Below are 22,434 nucleotides of genomic sequence, written 5' to 3'. Positions count from 1 at the left end.
CAACGATTCTTGTCCAAAAGTAGATTTCAAACAGTGGTTATAAAGCCCTTAGAAGCAAAGTATGCTTTGGTAGTATTATGAAATTTGCCTGGATCTCGAGTACTCCTGAAGCTTTGTAAAAGGAGGTGAACGGTGATGACAGAGTGACATCTAATTTTCTGAGCTGAAAATGATGTGAATGCAATAATTTCTATTTAGCACAATCACCATGTAATGCACCATTTCCCTTTTCTGTGATAACGAGGTAGAAGTTCTGATGAAATTTGTATAATTCATATAATTTGATACTGTGCATGATTAATTGTGGCAATACTGCGTATCGCAATTACAATGTACTTTAATACATGTATGCCATACTCATGTCCTCATATTCTGCTATTGTCAGGGCAATTTCAGTGAGGTTACAAACACTGTGTTAGAAGTGTCATTATTGGCAACATTTACAGTGAAACTTTGTTATAGAGTACCAAAGTGTGATGCCGTAGCCAATGCTCCACACAGACCACACTAACCCCCCCCCCCCCCCCCCCCCCCACCCCCCCCCCCCCCCCCCCCGATGGCCCATTCAGGCCACTAAAATCAATCTGAAAGTTGTGTGGCCCCAAAACAGAAATGTATTCGCTCAAAGTGAATAAAAAAAATGAAATCCATCTTGAGTGTTATGTGACAGATCGGGCCACCAAAGGATAGCTTGTTAGAAAATTTGGTAGCCCGACATTAATTTTTAGTGGCTTCTGGCCATCGGGCCACCGCTAATGTTAAGCCCGATCATAGCCATTCATTACTATGGAAACTGGTTCAACACAGCCTCACCTCACCGAAGTGTTTACGCTCGCACCTGATTCCAACCTGAGCAAGAACAAAAGGGTATGACATCACTTTGGTAGTGGTCAGTTACAGCAAAACCCTTTCAGAACAACATATTTTGCAGGTCCCCAACTCCGTTCATTTCTTTGTTTTCTATCCTGATATAATGTGAAAACTGATCTAACAAGGTAATTGTCCTAGTTTTTACATCATGGTTATACAGTGCACTCCCGTTACAACGAACACGGTTATAACAAAATTTCGTTATAACGAAGTAAATCTTCTGGTCCCAAAATTATCACATTAAAGTCTATGGTTCAAAATTCGCTTATAACGAACACGGTTATAGCGAAATTTCCGTTATAACGAAGTCTTTTCCGAGCGCCAGAGACAAAGAAAAACAAAAGAAATGTGCTCCGTTATAACGAAATGCGAATTGCTTTCGAAAATACGTAGCGGAAAAAGCATTTATAGCGTCTCTGCATGGGTGACGCTTCACACCACTGTGTGTTCGCTCCATGTGCGTTTATTATTGTAATACAGTTATCCCATCACATTTCACATAGCTTTCCAGTGTATGATGAGTATTCAGCAAACAGAATATGATATATATATGTGGTTTCCTTGTTTTCGTTATATATTGTATTAGTTCGGTTATAACGAAATTTCGTTATAACGAAAGAAAACTGCCGGTCCCGAGCATTTCGTTATAACGGGAGTGCACTGTAACAAGGTTCCTCAGTACTGTTACTCAACCTTGCACAATGGATACTACCTCAACTTACTGACCACACATCCTGATTGCATCTTACTTGTGGGAAGAATTGATATATCCCTTTGAAACATTAGATATTGGACAGAGACTTGTTCTAAGATATCTATTGAATAAGTGTGTGATTTATTGTAAATATTGTGATTACGTACCATTGTACACTTTGTATATTTGATCCGATTATGTCAATTTCATAGTGAAATAAATTTTGTATTCTGTGCAGTTCTATGCATTAAAAATTTCGAGTACATGTCATTATGTTCATTAACATGTCAGGCAAGACTTATTTACAAATTTCTGTCTAAGCTGGGCAGAACTGTTTGGCTCTTTTTTACAAGACTGTGACTTGTGAAATGACACAACAATATCCTTGTGGAACATTTAGCCGAGAGTTAGCATGTGTAAATGTGCTTGTAGTCGTGGTTCTGTTCATCAAGTGGACTTGCAGTTGTAAGTTGTAAAGTTTTGCAAATATCATGGCAACTAAGGAAAGGTTCAGGGCCAATTGTTTCGGACCAATTTCTTGCCATGCTAACATTTACTTTTATCCATTTGTCAGTAAATGTGAGGTTTACAAGGACCAATGATTTTGTCTGTGAAACATGCAGAAGGTACAAGTGGCCAGTCACTCAAACATGTTATTCAGAGCAGGTGCTTTTACCCATATGGTTTCAAATGGTAGAATTAAATGCCACTGGATCCTTCCCCCTTGTATAGGGTTGTTTATTGATGTCAAAGTTCTGTCAAAACCAAATATGTCACATTGTACTTCTAATTTTCATCTATATGGCAATGTTGTGGAAATGAATTATCTTTTACTTTTTTCCACTTCACAGAAGTATTGCAATTTACATTAACATCTTTGATCTTGCAAATAAAAGTTTGGACACAGCATTTCCAATGGAATGTGTTCATGCCAGTGTACATGCATTTGTGATTGCTAGTGTATATTCGTATAGGTTGTCCTAGCACAGGTTAAAACTATTGATAAATCACAAATGGAAGAAACATTTGATCCTGTTGCAATAAAGCGAGTTTATTCAATATACACATTTCATCTCAACACATATTCAAGAATGGCATGTGCAGTGCTTGTCAGTGTGCATACAGTATGGCAAAAAAAAGAGAAAAAGTTCAAGATCCCTAAGGGAAATATATTACAAGGTTTCCAACACTAGACAGAGCTGTTGACTATTGGCATGGCAGATACTCAATACTTAATCCTTTGAAACACTGCAGAATCTCCTTAAAAAACACTCTTCCCCCATTCAAGATACTTACTACAATGTATTAGGTGTTCGCAAGCAGTTTATGATTCAACACGTAACATCCACACTGCTATGCTACCACCTGTGCTTCAATAGATATTTGTGCTATTAAATGAGCTAGTGCTACAAGTGGCTTACCACTCTTAGCAATAGAATACACTTAGATAGCTGAACAGAAATACTTGTACTTAGATGAAAGTCATTAGGGTATTTGGTGTACAGTCAGTGTCATGTTTGCCTCTCCACATGCTATGCAGCTTAAAGTAATCACATAACATTCCAGTTGTTTAGACAATGGAAGTTCAGAGCTCTTCTAAACAGGCAACATTACATCATCTCTATAATCACATATTGCCACTGTGATCAATAAGGAATATAACCAAAGGGTAGATTTCATTAATACAAAGACCTCAAACAATGAAATATAACATCTTGTGGCAATCATAAGAGGATGGTAACTTGCTGTACCAGAACTTGGTACCTGTAATGTTACAAAAATGGTGTTAAGTTTAGCCAACAGATTTCTATCTCTACTTGCATAGTTACATTGCTGATGAAGTAAAAGAAATTTCTTCTTCTTTTTTTTTTTACATCACAACAAACCTGGATGGCAAAATATCCCAAAGGTCACATTGCATTCTTTACACCTTCACTTGCACTTATTTCAATTTTTCCTAAAAGCTATTACTCTGTCCAACATTCCACAAAGGTTCCAACACTCGCAAACAACAGTGCAGGCTAAACGTCATCAAAAGTATATATTTTGCAAGGATTAGTGGGCTGGAAAGAGATGACACCTAGAGTAAAACTGAAAGCTCAATGGATAATACATTGTTTCAAGTAGAAGGACTCCTTACACTGTATCTTTACATATTTTATATGCCATATCAAGGCTACATTCAAGGGCCTCCATACTTTTCAGTTTCCATACCCTAGTGCCTCTGTCTGTCCTATGGCCAATTACACTGAATGGCTTGACTCCATTTAGCCATAAAGAGTAAAAAATTCATTTTCACATGCATTGCAGAAATCATTCTATAGACCTGTATTTCCACATTTGCAAGGAGTGAGGCTGTATGAAGACTAATAAACACAGTGAAAGTAATCTGACAGTACGTGGGGTTTCCTGTGTACATAACTCGTGATGTGTGTGACAGTTTCACACTTAGATTCACATCAGTCATTACCTCTTGATTAACCCCTGATACATGGAGAGTGGTAGGAATCTAACTACCAAGGTATATCTTATTTAATTTCCTGGTTTTGCCTTAAATACACTAAAAGTTCATTTACCTGGTACATTAGCATATCTGAAACTGGCACCAAACACATGTGCAAGGTGTGAGGAAGACATAGAAAACTAAACCAGGTTTATGCTTTTGCATGGCAGTAAATTTTGGAAACTCATTATACAACTGTAAAATAGATTTGGCCTACAGCAGTAGGGAAATATGCATGCATAAAATCCACTTTAACTCACTTCTCATATCAATAACAGTGTAATAGCTCACTTTGTGGTGCTTGAAACTCGGCTGGGAATGAGTCTAGAGAACACATTTATAAGCAGGGTGTTATACAAAGACCAGAAACCTTTGACCATGTTTAAAAATTACAAAAGAAACCACCTCTTTCCATCCCCACTTGTGGCTTTCCATCCCCACTTGTGGTTTGGGTCAAAGGAGAAGGTACATCTGTGTCTATACAAGCCCAGATCCTGTTCTGCCTGCTCACTTAACAGCTTGATACACCTGGTTCTCTAGCAGCACTATGCACAAACATGCCTAAGTAGAAAATACTCTGCAGAGCGACATGCAAACTGAAGACATTTTGAAAGCAGCATTCATACACCCAAAGCTTGTATCAATGTGCTTTGAGTTATTTTGGGGGGCCTGGAATGTTGCACTATTAACCTTCAAAAGAACATAGACTATTACTTGACATGGATGTCAAAAACCAATTCTCTCACTTGCTGCACTGTACAGGTCCACACCATGAGCTTCTGTATAACAATGTCTGACTGCAAAATGTTATCTGAACAAGAGATACATACACCTGAAGCATTGAATCACTCCAGTGGTTGCCATCATTATTATCAACATCAATTGTAATGCTTATCTAGTACATGATAGTGTGAGCACAGAATGGAGATACCTACATATTGAACGCAAACTTCATAGTGGTTTACAACTCGCCACACATGTTCACAGAAAAAGCTCATGTTCAGGTGAAATATACAGAGCACAATCTTAATCTTATACATCTGATACAGTCATACAGACAACAAGAACAAGAACAACAACAACAAGAAAGACATGGTCATTTGAGCTTATCCAAGCATTATCATACATTTCCTGCTCAAGTGTTCCATTGCCATACATGACCCACCAACCAGAGGAGAGGACGAAACACACCTTCCTCCAATGTAAAACAGATACTCTCTAAGGCACATTAAACTTATGCATTGCAACCATCTGTGACTCTAGTCTTGGACACAGGACATTCACCTTAAAAATTCACACATGTAGGCCAATACAACTGATTTATTGGCAAAACAATGCAACTCTCATAAAGATGTGTTGTAGAAAATAAATGACCAAAAACAATGATACTATCCTCCATGCAATGGCGTCGCATGATGAATGCTTCTCACGATTCTGTAGGCATTTCAAAGATGGCAATTTGCCTGTCTGCAGTGGGTGCTTGGAGTCAATTTCACCAGCACATCTGACTAATTAAGTGAGCTCAGAGAAGCCATGCTATTGCTTACCAAAGTCACCACACATCACATGTTTGTTCTCATACCAGGTGATATAATACTCTGTACAATCTGGCAACAGATTCCTACACTACCTAGTCTTCTTTTTAACAGGAGAAAATGACATTGATGCCAACTGGCTACATGGAGAGAGCAGAAAAGTATTTTCTTCGGTAGGACCATGCTGGACCCCTGTGATTGCAAGGCTAATATATAGCCCGTCTTTCTGGTTTGCAATGTAGCATAAACTATTCTGACCCACCCTTGGGGCTTTATAGTATCAAGAGCTCTGTTTAAGCCTTCTCCAGCATCATTTGCATCATTTAGTACTATAACAACACAACTGTGAGGACTCAATCTTGATCAGTCTTCCAGTGGCAAACATCCAACTTTTCATGTGTTTTAACTTGAATGCCCTCTTTTGCACCCCCATTTTTTTTCTTTGTCAATATCAATTGGGGGGGGGGGGGGGGTTGTCCTATCACTTCCAATCTATAGAAGATTTTAAAAGATTAAGAAGGAGCTGAAAATTTAAAAGTTTATTTACACACAACAGACAAAGGACAATGAGTGATTGCAATAGCTCACTCGAGTTTTTTGATAAGGTGAGCTAATAAAGGGAGACACACAGTTTTCACTTTCTGTGCATTTTCTGAGACAACCTTCAGAAAAATACTGAGCACAAAATTTCCCAATTTTCCATAATATCTACTATGTTTGTTGACTTTGACTTACTGCATTTCTTAATCTCTTGTGCACTTAAGACCACTTCTGTCTTTAATAAGTATATTTTCTTTAAACTGTACTACAAAGTAAGGTATTTTTGCAGCATGAAATCTGCGCCAATTGGAGCCGACAGTCTCTTACACTGCGTGAAATTTTCACAAATTGCCACTGGCATTCAATGCATATAGTGTAGACAAGAACTTTCATGTGCTTTTTAATTTTGTGAATCTTGGCTCTCATAAAATTCGCGCAATCAAAATGCACACAAATATTTCTTATTTTACAGTATATCTGGTATTTAGATTTGTTACCATTTCTATAGTAAATTTTTGTGAATACAAAGGGACAAACTATGTATGACTGGAGAGCTGGGAGTCTTGAAAATTCAAAAGTACAAATCAGAATAGTTGATAAAATGGCATTTATATCAGTCTTTTTATGATAACAAATTACACCAGATTAGAATCCATACTACTAGTCTATGAGATGAACTCATTTGTGTTAATGTAAACTAGTTGCTCCCTCCTACATTCTACAACGGCTGGGCAATATGAATTGTGATTACATGGCTGAGAATCCATGTGGCACTGCGGAATTAAAAGTACATACACTTCACTTTACCTCTGACCACAACTGACATGATAATTTACTAACTTTCATGCTGTTTTGGTGTATGAACATCTTTCATAGAAATGCCATTTGTGTTTGACCAAAGTTCTCTCTGAGAGCTGTCTTTGATAGCTGGCCTACCATGTGCAGTGCAGACTGTAAAAATGATGCATTAAACAAAAATGGAGAGATTTAGCTTTTAAAATGCTTTAGTGCTGCATACATTCAAAAATCAGAAAAGGGACACAAGGACTCACTGGAAGATGGAAAAATAAATAAACAGAAACAAGAACCAAACACTGTAAAGAAATTAATGCATGCTAATAGTTAAGCACTGAGCATGCCTCACACATGTTTCAAGCCACTAGGAACACCAGCAGATAATAAAAGCAGTACTTTTCTTTCTTTCTTTTTTTTTTTTTGCAGCAGGCTCACCATTTGCATATTTTCACCTGATGTAACAAAGATCGTTCAAGTTTGCATCCCATGGAGAGAAAAAAATAAAATAAACCAAACCAGAAAAGCCACAGCTTTCTTACTGCACTGGATACAATGTACATTACAAAGAAACGTCATGTCACACCAAAAAGTCAAATGGAGCATCTGAGTCAGAGACCAAAGAGGGAAAAGAAAACAAAAACAATGAGCTTTGACAGAAAACTTTCTGTTTGAGTTGTGTGATGATACATCACATAGAGTGTACAAGCCTGATATCTACTATGACATTGTGCTGACAAGACAGAGCTGTAGCTGTCATCATGCAGACAAAACAGCAAGTTGGAAGTGTGCATGCAATATCTCAGCTGTTAATGGTTAATGGCAATGTCCTCATGCTACGTGTATATGGTTCAAAATTTGTACACAACAAGATGAAGCTGTACAGCCTTTTCACGGTTTGAATGTGCTGCATTCTTGCCAATCAAGCAAACTAGAGATTTACAAAACATTGATCACATTAAAATCTTAGCACCACAGTGGATATTTCACAACAGCAAAGAATTACTAAAACAAAACCAATGGCGAACTGTCATGGTTATTTGACTGATGCTGTGTACTTAGGAATATATCATGGCATTAGCATAGCACACTTGCAATCCCAGCTTCTGCTTGAAGTACATTACCCTCAACAACAGTGAAGTTAAGGTGACTGCAATCTCATGTATACCCAATATTGAAAAGATATCTTTTCACCAGCTTACTTAATAAACATCTACAGGCAGATCTAGAATTACAGCAGAGTTTTCATCATGACATTACATATTACATACTGCTTTCTCATTCATCGTGTATTAATAGAAATAAAGTAATCCTGGGTACATATTTTGTTTATGATTGTCACTTACTTTCTTAAAAAGTTACACAAACAAAATAGGGCCTTACTCACGTCCAATGTGACATTGTATCTATCCTGTACTAACTTTTTCACATCTTGTCTCTATTTTTGTACATTAACAATTTTTAGAATGTGTAGCTTGTTTTACTGTAATCAATTTGTTTCAACTCAAGAAATGAATGGAAAGGATTAATTGAAACTGGGTAATTGATTTTCCAGTGTTACAAACATGCAATAACCTTACAGATCTCAAAAATTTTCCGTATTGTTCCAGTTGAATAATGATAATAATATAGTCCTATAAAATAGGGGCAAACTTTTTCAGTGGTAGCATTTTTCTTCAAGAAGGCCATGTCATCATTATAACTTCAATAATTACCAGGTAACTCTTAATACAAGTAAGTAATGAAGGATGCTTTGAGTACAAAATCTTATCAACGAATGAGGGCACCAGGTGGGATTTGAACCCATAATCTCTTCCTTACCAGACCACACACTAGTCCACTTATCACGGGTCTCTCACTGCACTTGAGACCCTCACAGATTGTTTGGGCAAAGAAACAATGTCACTAAGCACACTGGTGAATTAATTGAAGCAAATCAATAGGAATTCACAATTCACAATTCAATTTTGGCAGCTTACTGATCTGCAATAGCGGTATTGAGAGAAAAACTAAATCAAGGTGTTTGGACAGTGGACTGGTGACCACTTGGACATGTTGCTACACTTCACCAATGACATTACTTTACCAAACAATGATTGACTGAATAATCTGTGTACATCACGCAATCACTGACACAGAAAAAAACTGTCCTCGAATGGCATTATAAATCACTCCTTTTTTTTCCCAATAAATCAAAGCCATGTCATTGTAAAATGTCCATACATTTCTCCCTCTCTCAATTTAGTTTTGTTTATTTCAAACCACAGCAGAATAAAATCATCCCCACTTAATCTGTAAATACGGATCAGAGAGTATACATTGACTTTCAATTGTACAGCAACCAACAGCATATTGCAATAGTGTTGGCTGGTCAAACATTGCCAAAAAAAGAGAATTTGACAAATAAAAATGAAAACAAACATGTGCACACAGCTGATTTGACATTTATTTCAAGACATCTAGCATTCCATAAGAAGAATGACGAGTCAGTTTACATGTTCTCCCTATGGATATGGAACACTGACTGACCAAACACAGCACCTGGGTGTATTTCCATCACATCTACAAGTTGTATGTAGCATTCTCAAAGATCCTCCTGTTCAGAACATTTCTGCTGCATTCCTCAAACAGCATCACAGAGTAGAATATGCCCAAACACAGACAAAGTACACTTTCTTGCTTGCATTGTGCAGTTATGAAATGCTGTCTGCTGCTGTGACCAAGTCATGCAGACCTGGTGAGGTACTGCTATGATTTTTCCAGGAGGCTAATCAACATCTCCAGACTCTTGATGAGAGCACCAATCTGGTCTTGTTTCCTCCCCTTCTGTCCCACCAGCCTCGAGTCCTTCGTAGCCAGTATCGACTGGACACCAGCCTTACCACCGGAGGATGAGGATGAGTGGTCTGGAAGTTCTGTTGGAGAGCGGGGCGAAAGAAGGGGAAGGGAGGGATTCAGACTCTCTTCCGCCCCCTCCTCCTTGTCCAAGGGTGGACACACAACATTGTCATCCTTTTTGTCCTCAGGAGCAGATTCCTGGACAGGTCTGTTAGTTTTCCACCCCCTCTCTTCCTTGATGGTGCCAGATTTGGGCTTTGGGCAGTCGCTTCCTTTGGCATCTTTTTCAGAAGTCCTGTGAACTCTTGTTTTGACACGGTCCTCCTGTGCTCTTTGAGATGTTTTGACTGCCTCATGACTGGACTCCTGGCTTAACCGTCTTCTCTTACTTGGGATACCTTCGTCTATCAAAACACATAACATTAACCATAACACAAATCATGACATCATAATAATGATCAGTACAAATTTTTACCATCACTATGCTAGCCATGTAGAATGTCTAGAGTACTATTTTTCTTCATCACTACACAATGCCACATACTTGATTTTGTCTAGGCAAAGAGAATATCCCAGCATATTTCCTTCATTTTCTTTTGTCTTGCAGTGAATTTACAACCACTGCCACAAATACATAATACACTGGACAGCAAAAGAAAGTACCCACTTCTGTCAAAGGCTGCACACAAAAATTCACCACCTAGAATTTAACAATTTTTGTACACAGGTATGCTGCAATATCCATTAGTAATCACATACCCAATAGCAAGTGATTATCTTTATTACAAAGAAGAAAAATGACGCACAGCATCTTGGTCGCTGAATCAAAAGTCACAAAATGTAACAGAATGAGCATTACAAGCCTTTCAGGACGTGGCATAATTCTCCTGATGGAAGCTGGCTTAGACCAGAGTAAAGTAATGCCCAGATTAAAGAGCTAACTGATTTTATTCTAAGAATTAGCATAATCATGAAGGACAGCATCCCTAAATACAGAATACATTCATTAACATCATTTTGACAAAACAGGTGTTCACTTTGATATGTTGGTTGTTTAAAAATGTTATCCATTCAGTGGCCTTTTTTGCATGGTGGAAAGTGCTGTTGTGTGGGACTTTTGATTCAATGACCAAGATGCTGTGCATGTCAAGTTCTTCTTTGTTATGAAGACATGCACTTGCTTATGTGCATGTGATAAGTAAGGGGCATTGTAGCACACCTGTGTACAAAAATTTTATATTTCTAGGGGGTGAATTTTTGTGTGCGGCCTTTGACAACAGTGGGTACTTTCTTTTGCTGTCCAGTGTATTTCAGATAAGGCAACAAATTTTGGTCTTAGACTATCATGTTCAACAAACTGAGCTTTAAACATTGTTACAGAGATTTCACAGGACAGTTTAGTTGCATGATTAGATACTGAAAAGACAGTAATTCCAAATTATGATAATCTTTACTTCATCATATGCACACAATTACGCAGTTTCACACAAAACTGCTTGCATTAACACTTTTCTTTCCTTATCTCTAAAGTCACAATGACAAGCTGGGTTGATACTGCTTGCCAAGTATTTCTTATCACCTGAGGCAAACCACTAGGGGTCATCAGTCACCTGTTTTCTGATGTGTGTACATGTGCATGTGTAGCAGACCACTTGAACAGGTTGCACCCTACTCTCTGTGTGGAAGTGAGGAGGGATCTTTGATGTGTGTGAGTTGAGACTCCCTCATACATGGGACCTCCATTTCCTGTCCTATCCAAAGAACAGCGTGTTTCCCTTTAACTAGCCAGGAGGGTATGTTCACACACCTCCTTGCTCAGCTGTACTCGTACGAGACTCAACCCGTGCTGTTCTACTGCAAGGGAAAAGTGCTACCGACTGCGCCGTCTCACTGTCACCACCATTTACATTTTCTTGGTCCACAAGAGAAATGGTCAAATCTGTTGATATCTATTTATTGTAGAATCAGGAGATCCACTATAAAAGTGACAATAACTCTGGATAACTATTGTACTGTGATTGAAAGAGAGCTATTTGAGATGGAATGTGAGAATTGTATGACAACGCTCTTCGTTAGAAATATGAAATAAAAAAAAAAGGTCATCAATGGGCTTTCAGTATATAAGAATATAGTATAAATGGCAAAAGGCATGGTTAACTAACTTGCACACATACCTGTGTCTCTTTCCTCTTGATGAGGATCCTTCTTCTCATCCTCTGCACATTCCTGCATCTTTCCTTCCTTCTGTCCATCCCCTCTTCCTTCCTTACTGTGCTGTGCTTTTCCTTTCCTTCTGGACAGCTTCCCATCATCTCCCTTCATCGTTTTGGCAACCTCTGGTCCAGCATCCTCCTCCACCTCAAACTCCTCAGATGAGGAGGAGGAACAAGAGGAGGAGGAGGAGGAGGAGGAGGGTGTCTGGTGCTTCTTGGGCGGTGGTCGCTGCCTTGACAGGCTCGGCTGGTGCCTCTTGCACACCTCCTGGATGTGTTTGAGGGCCGGCAGGAGGGCAGGATTCAGCTGCTGGGGTTGGACCGAAGAGAACATCTGGAGGAGGGCCCTCAGATCCTGCAGCGAGGTGGAAAGTAGCAAGGTGTAATGCTTACTCCCTGCAAGCAACTTCTTCTTGTGATATGGATATGATCAGGGGCATGACAAACTCATATTCCCTGAAAATACTGCTTCTGCTATACAAAAACTATGAACAAAGGTGACTGGAAAAATAGTAGACTCTATTTCATTACAGTATAAGCAGGCAAATGGTACAGGGTTAATATGACTCTCACTCTGGAGAAGACAAAGTCTGTGGAGCACTACAAAAATTAATATTACTGGTACAGAGTAAATAAAAGGAACTATTGCTTCACCACATGTAAGATTTTACAGCAAAATGGATCATAATTTTCCTTCTACTGCATACAGTCTTTAATAATCATTTCAAGAGTTGTATGCACTTTTTCATTACCTGGGCTGTGCACATTGTTCTCTGTATATGTCTGGGTGCCAAGAGATATTCTGTCAACATTGGTCTTACTACATGTAAGAGCCACACTTTTCTTCATAGGAAAGCAGACTTATGGGTGTCAAATCTTACCTATGAGTGCATTGCCATGGCTACAAAATCAACCTCTTAATAGTACAATTGAAAAACATTTGCACACTGCCACATTGTTCAATCCAGAAATTATTTACCAATAAGAAAGATTGTTATAGAGAAGTCCAATTTCCATACCAATAAGATGCTGCACTTACCCCGTTGAGTTTGTGAGCTGCAATGGTCAACTGGTGTCTGTCATATCTATCTACATCGTCTCTTTCCGCCATCACACTGTTGCATATCGTCTTGACTACCGTGTCCCAGTTATTGCACAGTACATGTTGGTATACCTGCAATGTTCAGTCAAATAATTGTATCATTTTATTTTCTCATTCAGTCTTTTTAAAAAATCTTTTTGCAATTGTACACCAAGGTTTAGGTTAAGACAGTACTTTCTGTACATTTTGAAGTCAGAGAAGACAGGCACTTCTCCCTAAAATGTTGTAATCAGGGTAGAAAACAAATAATAGAGTGAATTATGATTGGGAGAAAAATGTCAAAAAGAGAGCCAATACAATTCCTCATGGTTATTTTGACAGTCAAAAGCTTCCACAGTATTCAGTTCAACCCTGAACTTACTGTGTTTTAATGTCATGTAGATACATGGAAAAAAGCAAGAAACATAATTCATATCTATGGTTCAAGTATAAGATGATGCATGCAAGCACAAAAGGTAAATCCAAGAAGTGGTGTATAGTATGAGTGTAGAAATGGTATTCTTCCAAGCCTCCCTCACTTCACTTGAGAGACAAACTATGCACCAACAAGCACACTGCAGTGCCATTACGTACCCTTGGGAAGAAGATACACAGAAAGGAGGTGACGTGTTGGTTGTTGAGAAATGTGCGTTCATCCAGGAGGATACTCTCTATGTAGTCATGGAAGGACTGCATGCTGCACAGCAGCTGTATAGGGTCTCCACCCTGTGACATACACTGGAAGGAGAGGCAGGAAAAGGGGGAAATCCCTTTCTGGTAAATATTACACTGCTAACAGACAACTTGTTAATTTCTACAGTCATTCTCTCAACTGTCGATTGCATTTGTTAGGTAGTACTAAGTAAATTAATAAAATACAGAAAAGAAATGATATAGTTTCATTATTAAAAATCTGTTGACATTTTCAATATCATAGAAAATAAAGTGAGTACATTGTTTTCACTGGCAAGTACAAATTGGTATGATTAACACATTTCGCATATCTTTTAAAACTTTGAATATCAAATAATTGGTGATGTTACCACACCTGTGTGTTGTAGATTGTCTTCCAGTATTTGGCAAACCAGTCCAGTTGTAGGGGAATTCCCTCGTAGGCTACCAGCACACCTTGTAAAGAAAAAATACATCAGTCGTTGACAGATTTGTCACTGTACTGATACACAGTCAATCTTGGTGCAGTCCCTTGATGATATTTGTACTTAATATTCCACAGGCTTTGCTCCGTTGCAATGAGTGTCTGTTTACGTGTAATGGGTTTTGGGTACTCACTGCATGCTTGCTGTTGCACAGTTTATATACAAGCTGAGTGACCTCAATGAGTGTGTTCAAAGTCAATTCTGTAGAGTCCTTGATCTTGTCGCTATTATCCCCCGGCAATGTTTCAATGTGGATTTTAAAAAAAAAATGTTATGGCTGGCAGCATGTAAAGACCTTCCAACTCTAATATTAAGGACTCTCTGTCTTATCTCTCACATTGGGCAAAAACCCCTCTGTTTGGATATGAGGATTGATTTTTTACTTGACTTCAATATTGATTTCTTGAACCTGAAAATTATCATATCTTAGGCAAGTTTCCTGACATACTCTTTTGTCGTATCACAGCATCATCACAGTGACTGCTGCATGCGTATGTCAATATATGCACTCTTGCCATATTGCGCCTACTCCACTGAGGTGAACTCGGATATGACAAAAGGGTGTACATACATTTCAAACTGTCATTCTTTCATTTCTACAAAAATCTTTCTGGATTTGTTTTGAGGGACAAACCTGTACATCACTAAATATTCGTTCCAATGTCGACAACTTTTTGCAATCATAAACTGATTGAACAAAGAGTAGATTTTCAACTTCGATTATCTACGAATGCCCTTTTACAAAGATACAGGTATTGTACACCCTTTCAGTATCATAGACGAGGAATGAATTATAACAGGAATGTATTAAGAGAGAACTGAATCAGTGAATCAGATGCTGACACTCTGGCGATGAGGCTGCAAAACTTACTGAGTCCCACTATATCCTCCGTCAGCATCTTCTGTTGCAGGGCTGCATAGCACAGAGCCTCAATCAGGTTGTGGTATGGTCCAAAGAAGTCAAGCAGGGCTTGGTCATACTCTCGGTCTGCACCCTGAGGATTGAATTGAGTGAGAAGATTGTCAGAAAGGATGGTTGTTACCATCCTGAAGACCACTGACACACATCAACAGGGATTGAAAGCTAATATGAGACTGGAATCTAACCTGTTCCAAAGAAGGTTCTGAAATCTCCAGAGGTTCCAAGGTTCCCATTGATAATGACTTCTTGATGCTACCAATCCATTAACATTGATTGACTCAATGGTTCTGAAATCTCCAGCGGTTCCAAGGTTCCCTTAGGTAATGACTTTTTGATGCTACCAATCAATTAACATTAACTCAAAAACAACAACAACAACAACAACAAAAACCCTGAATATCACTGTCACTGCAACATAGTTCACTACAACATAGTTCATTTCTGTTGCCTCCTGAAATACAGCATATAGTCAAAGGTGAAAGGTGACATTACTCTTGAACTACTCTTACATGAGATGTTTCAAGCTGACTCGGGTGCAAGAACATCTGGAGCTCAGGATGAGGTGCTCTCAGCGTGGCCTTGTTGAGGAGTGGTTTGGGCATTCGGCGAGGGAAGTACGGGCCAGATGAAATAACTGGCAATAGATCACAATGATAAATACCCACAATTATCATATTGTTTCTTTTCAATAAAAAATTTCACATTTTCACTTCATAACATCACAAGAATTGGATAAAGGTTGTTTCAGCTTCATTTACAGGACAGACAGAAACATAGAAACACAATTTCAAAAGTTCCTGTATCCATTTCACTCAACAGTGTTATGTAAGTTTGTCGATGGCTTCTGCCCAAGGACTTTGGAAATCAGGTTAATTTTCCACAAGAACAGTCTCCATTGTAAAGGTAGAAGAGAGAGATTAACAATTTCCATCAAAAGATTCCAGTGTGACAATGATCTTAAGCTCAGTTGAGTTGAATGAAACATCACAAAGTTTCCAAACTTACCTCGAAGTGTAAAAAATAGTGCAGTGTGATAAATCCTATGATTTAGGTTCCCTGTCATCAATAGGTGCAATTAAGTGTAAAGATGATATCAGTTGCAAGCTCTCTGTCAAGCCACATGGTGAACACAAGCAACACTTAATAGCAACTTTTCCTAACGCTAAGACACATGGTCTTGGCTTAGGTCTTATGACAGGTAATCAACAAGAGATCATCAGTAATATCAAGTGAGACTTCAAGAGAAAGACCTGCTGTAGACTTACTGGATATGTTGGACTGTTGCTGGAATTGTCGATGTGTGTGGTGCATCATGGGAACTACTCGCTGGATGAAGTCATGGGGATAGAGAACCACCATGCTGTGGAGGACGCCTGCAGTAATAACAAAACCAACACAAACTAACCAGCATAAGGCCCTGGAATTTATAACTACTGTATACATGTATTTAATAAAAGAAACACTACAAGTGGTATACAAAAATACAAAGCATAGGACAATCATGAACAAGCCTCTAACCTATTCATATTTGCTACTAATGACATTTTGAATGCCACAGTTGACTAATGCAATTTTACATTTCAGTACAAGTAACAGAAAGGTAAGTACATTATATTGCAATGAAGAGCGATATATCATAAGTTGTTGTTGTTTTTTTCTAGACTTCTTTGGGGTCCATTACATTTGGATGTTAGTAATTATCAGAAGAATATTAAAAATGCTGTAACTATGGTGCAGCCAAGAGAAGAACCAATCAGCTGTAAGTACTTAACTTGCTTCTATGGTAACAATTATTGCTGTTCTAAATAATTGCATACATCGTTGGAACACATTTGCCCACAATTAATGGTGGTCCAATCTACATCATCATCAAGTCATAATGAGAACCAGATCGTCAACAATGAGAACTAGATTTTCAAAGAAACAAATTCATGACATACTATTTGAACAACATTCTAAACATCATATTCGTCATATTTTCCATCAGCTACTTTGTACGCATTGTTCTCTCAAATCTCATATATATTGAACTCTGGTCATTTCTACTGCATGATATTATTATGAGTTTCCACAATGTGAAATTTCACATTGATAATGCACACCTGCTCACAGATTTAATCAAAATAGAGACTGTAATCTCACCAAGACATTCTGCTCTGACATTGTCTGGAGTGTAGGCATTGAGGAGTGTTAACAGCTTGAGAGCAAAGTCCATCCTCTCCTGGAATTGATGCAGGGAGTGCTTCACATCTGATAGGCAAACAAACATACGAACACAAGGCTACATTCATCATGACTTCATTATTGGCAGAGTCACAATCAATCAAGACACACTTGTGCAGTTATTCCTTCCATATCAAGTGGATTTAGTTTTACAAGATGGTGTTTTGTGTGGCGTTGTGTCAAAGGTGAGTTCATCCATTAGCTTACTGTACTTATTTTCTAAAGTACACCTTTAGGGTATTCCTGTCTGATAAATAAATGGATTTGGGTCACAGGTCTAGCTAATTATCACAATACAGCTGATATTCAAAATATCACACACAGAAATTCTTGCATGGACAACATTTTAAGCCCTTGCAAACTCATCTAAAAATGAGACACCAATGCAGTTATACAAAGTGCATAACAGTTTTGTGTATTGTTACCTAGTGATAATTCATGTTACACAGGAATACTCCTGAACAATCTATTGCCCAATTTCATATTCACCCTCAGATCACATGTATTGATATCTGATCTACTGTATTATCAAGCTTTATATTCCACATACTAAGAATCTTGCTGTAGGATTGGTCAAGACCTGATCACATGATAAAGCGTAGTTTTGCCCATCACATCACCTGAGAAAAAAAGTTCGTTACACTCTATGATGATAGTCATTTTGTTTTGCTGATCTCTCAGTCCACATAGTCCTCACGCGTGATATAACCTACAATTTTGAGTACGCGCGAAATAAAAGTGCGTTGCACTGTGGTCTATCATTTGACCTGGGTCAAGTGATAGGCAAGTGAGACGATGCCGTGTTTGTAATCGCCAGCCTACATATAAAGTTGACTCGTATGGGTTGTTACCGTACCATGTGTGCACGTAGTCTAGTTGCCTTGCTCTCGCTCGTGTTTCAGAATGTTCAGCGTTTTCAGCAACGGCATGATTGGTAAGTGAACGTTACGGTCGTAACCTAAGCCCTAAAGGCTTGGCCTAAGGATACCTAACACGTTAGATCTATACCTATACCGACTAGGGTAGGTGTAGACTCTCGCTAGACCTAATGTAGGCCCTACAGATCTGCAGTTTTGGTGTTTTTGGACTTGGAGTCTAGGCTAACTAGATTTAGCTGTGTTGTCCCCCCCCCCCCCCCCTCCCTGTTTTGTTCCCGACAGTTAAAATGATTTCAGATGTTGAATTAAACGGGAATATAGATGTGGAATATCAGCTGCGCTTTGGAAAGATAGCTACATCCAGATCGCCTCGGAAGTGATAGTGATAGTTTGTCCCATCACCTTCACCAACGTTGATTATTTGCTTACTATCCGAGTGCAGCAGGTCTTGACACCCTGAAAGCATGAAGATCCTCAAATGGTGACTTTGCTGACATACTTTCACTGTCTTTGTACAGTGTAAGACTGATACAATGTACAATAGTGTACATGCAGAGGTGAGAGTATTTATACTCTGACCTAAACGCACTGTCTAGTGCTTCAGCTGTGTCAGTTAAGTGTCAATACTGACTCCTTCAGTGTCAATAGGTGTCTGGGATGAATTGTTGTGATGCTGGTTGAGCTGTAGTATTGACATTGACTCCTCCCGAGTCACTAGATTTGAGCAATTATCTCTTTACTGCAATACAGCTAGAACTGTGTCAGTTAGTGTGGTTTCAGCACTACAGCACTACAATGTGAAGATTTCTACAGTAATCTCTATGCTGCCATTGAGCTTTTACTGTAGTAGTATGTTAACACTTTCTCCTTCAGTGTCGACAGATTTCAGCCAGCAACATTCTCCCTCCTCTGACAGAACCTCAGCTGTGAGATATAGCATTGTGTTGACACTGACTCCAACAACATCAACAGATTTAGATACAGCTTTAATAATCTGTGACTGTAGAGTACAAGGAGTAGAATTCTACAATGATCTCTTCGCTACAGCTACTGTAGTGCAGGTTTGACACAGACCTTTGCAGTCCTGATGCTGGATGGCGACTTGAAGTACAGCGTTGGTAGTAGACAGGAGTTCCACCAGCTCACAGGCCACATGGCAGGCAGTGGCCTCATGGTACATCATGTGTAAGGTGAAGAATGCCTACAGAGAATAACATTGCAGACATCATTAATTTATGGTACAGCTTTAGTGTTTCAATAGGTACAGATATTAAAATCATTCATGTTGGGCACACCTATTGTACAAAGGATGACTATGTAAATGCCATTCATGTCTGGTATAGCTATTGTTAAACTTGAAAAATTAGCCGGGTTCACACGTACAAATTAGCGGGATGACGATCGCGATGCTCATCCCGAGTTTTTTTGCGAGCGTCCACACGTACCAAATTAGCGGGATAGCGATCGCGATCGGCATCCCGCTAATTTGGCGAGCGTCCACACGTACCGAATTATCCCGCTAATTGCCGATAGACATAACAGCAAAGCCTGCAAACTGGGTCACACAGCGCCCTTCTCTATCACTGCCTGCGCGCACTTACCTTTGTCCATTGTCTTTTACGCGTCAGTGGTGTGGTTCGCGCGCTGTTGTTGTTGTGCTCCAAAGAGGTGGAGGACCTCTTCGCAGAGGCCTCGCTGTTGTGATGTGCGCATTGCATGATGGGATGTAAAACCTCGAGATTCTAATCCCGACCGTTCACACGTACCAGCGTGGGGCCAATTATCCCGCTAATTGGCGAACCAGCGCAAGATTTCTTGGGATTAGCATCGCGATGCTTATCCCGCTAATTTTCGGGTTTTTTCTGTCCACACGTGCAAAAAACTCGGGATGACGATCGCGATGCAAATCTCGAGATTTGTATCCCGCTAATTGGTGTACGTGTGAACCCGGCTATTATGTGAGGATTCCTGTAGTTTCTGTACAAAAGCTCACTGCCATTTGGATTTTGTATTATCATTGAAACATTGGCTTTTATTGGGGCAACACACTTCATGAAAGGGGCAACAACCCGACATTCAATAACCAGAGTTAATTTTGCTCATTGACATCTTGAGTGATTCCTTCTGGTCTGAAGTACTTTGTACCAAATATTCCAATATAACATTGAGAAGGATCCACAGCATGCAACACTTTTTGAATACATAATACCCTTGATGCTGCAGATATGAAATTATGTTTTACAGTAAATAACTACTCATTTTGGTGAAAAAAATAACATGTAATAAAGCTGGCCTTACTGTTTCTGAAAAACTTGCAAAGGGTCCAATTGATTCTTACATTCATATCTGTTCTAACTTTAAATAGCATTTATTTCTTCATTATCAGTCATATGATGCATCACTATAACGGATAATACTGGTTAGTCTCATGCATCTAAAATGTCGTTAACCTGTAACAAGCCATAGCATCTCAAAGGACAATAAAAATCAGCTGTTTTAGGGCTTTCTTAATCCTTTGTATGCCTCAAGTGCTGATTGGCACAGAAAACTCCAAAGCATTGTACACACTTTCCAAGTCCCTGGCAAGAAGGGGTTGAAAGTGAGAGACTTATGAAACAGTTCCAGGATGGATTCTCTACTTTAGCCTAGCTAGGTACTACTGTATTGATGAAACACTGCTCACTTATTGAAAGATCTACATGTGTGTTTTCTACCACAGGTGATGGTCACAACACTATCGTTTGCAGGTCTGGGTTGGTTGATAGTAATACTCACGTCAGCCAGCCTACTGAGACCCTGCTTGCTCAACACCACCATACGGTCTTCATCGTTCTCTAACAACAACCTGAAGGCACTGGATGGGTTAAAGACAACAGTGAATTTGATCTTAGTGATGGAGGTGCATGTATTTCTGTAAAAAAAAATACAATTTCACCTTGTTTTTCATACATTGATGACACTGATACATGGACTAACATTCCTTGGGGAAAAGATATAAGTATTTGCAGCCAAAATATATTATCAGACCATAATGGAGATGTATCTGAGAAAAACTTCTCTCTAAAGTTGTTACACATGCATGCAAAAACACACACACATACTTCCAAACCTTCCTGACTGAAAAATAGGGATGATCTGGCTCAAAAGTTGGAAAGTAAGACCAGTTCCCATATGAGTGTGGAGTAAAACTATCATGAAAAATTGGAAACTCCTACCGAAACAACAGTTGCAAATGGTCGAAATTCAGATTATTTCTTCCAAAAAAAAAAAAAAAAAAATGGTTGGGAGGTCTGCACACACTTATAAGTGCAATCATCAAGTATACAAACTTTTAAGACTGAAAACCATATGAATTACTGTTTGTTGATATTTTAATACCTTTGCACAATAGAGTTTCTTTTTCCCCCCATGCATTGGCTAGTTGATGATATAATAAGATTTACAAGGTTCATAAAAACTTGGTCACTATAAGCTGAATGATATTCAAGGGAGATTAGCTGCCATGGCAGATGTTTGTGTTTCCCAGCTCCTCATAGTTTTAAATATATTAGTAATTGAGGGATACTACCCTCAAATTTTCTGTCATGAAAAGCTTGCAAGAAGACAAGCAAGGAGCAAAACTCTCTGCCTTGGGCCTACCTGATGAGTGTGGTCCAACATGAGCTCCTTTCTAGACACTCTAGATAGCAGAGCAATGTCATCTTCTTGAAATCAGCAATCTGCTCCTCCTCATCATCACAATCTCCTCTCCTCGTCACAAAGAGCTTCATCATACGAAACAGCTCCTCAACAACCTTTGGGGAACATGCAAATATACAGATATATTATATGACCTATATGGATACCAATGTGTGATTGGTCAAAATGCTGTCACGTGACCATGGTCACAAGGATGAGAGGTGTTATATTTCATAACATGACGTAAATTACATACAACCATGGAATATAACAGCAACTACGTTACACAAAATGGCGTTGTATCTGGACCGGGATGACGTAATAAAGAACCAACTGTTATGATGCGCGCAACATACACAGAGCTACCACGTAGAGATGCTTTGCACACACGAATGCAATCGTGACCAGTCGACCACGCGCACCACAGTAGTACAGCGCACCTAGTGGTATGAGCATCACACAGTCATGACACACGCTACACAAGCGCGAATTACGAAATTGCAACAGATT

General features: G+C 39.0%; 1 protein-coding gene across 1 annotated transcript in view; it reads right to left on the bottom strand.

The window, feature by feature from the left end:
* Window positions 1-6,068: 6,068 nt before the first annotated feature.
* LOC139733134 (ubiquitin carboxyl-terminal hydrolase 34-like) overlaps window positions 6,069-22,434 on the bottom strand; it is a 118,785-nt gene continuing 102,419 nt past the window's right edge. The window contains 12 exon segments of the mRNA XM_071643975.1: window positions 6,069-10,176; window positions 11,947-12,340; window positions 13,025-13,159; window positions 13,661-13,804; window positions 14,115-14,194; window positions 15,095-15,218; window positions 15,655-15,779; window positions 16,411-16,518; window positions 17,288-17,395; window positions 19,321-19,447; window positions 21,022-21,100; window positions 21,886-22,040. Coding sequence (XP_071500076.1) covers window positions 9,683-10,176; window positions 11,947-12,340; window positions 13,025-13,159; window positions 13,661-13,804; window positions 14,115-14,194; window positions 15,095-15,218; window positions 15,655-15,779; window positions 16,411-16,518; window positions 17,288-17,395; window positions 19,321-19,447; window positions 21,022-21,100; window positions 21,886-22,040 — 2,073 coding nt within the window. The 3' untranslated portion in view covers window positions 6,069-9,682.

This window comes from Diadema antillarum, unplaced genomic scaffold (assembly GCF_040938485.1).
Source record: "Diadema antillarum isolate AM-2024a unplaced genomic scaffold, OU_Dant_1.0 seq00000461_RagTag, whole genome shotgun sequence".
Lineage (NCBI taxonomy): Eukaryota > Metazoa > Echinodermata > Echinoidea > Diadematoida > Diadematidae > Diadema > Diadema antillarum.
Note: the sequence above shows the minus strand (reverse complement) of the source record. Positions and strands in the feature narration are given on the sequence as shown.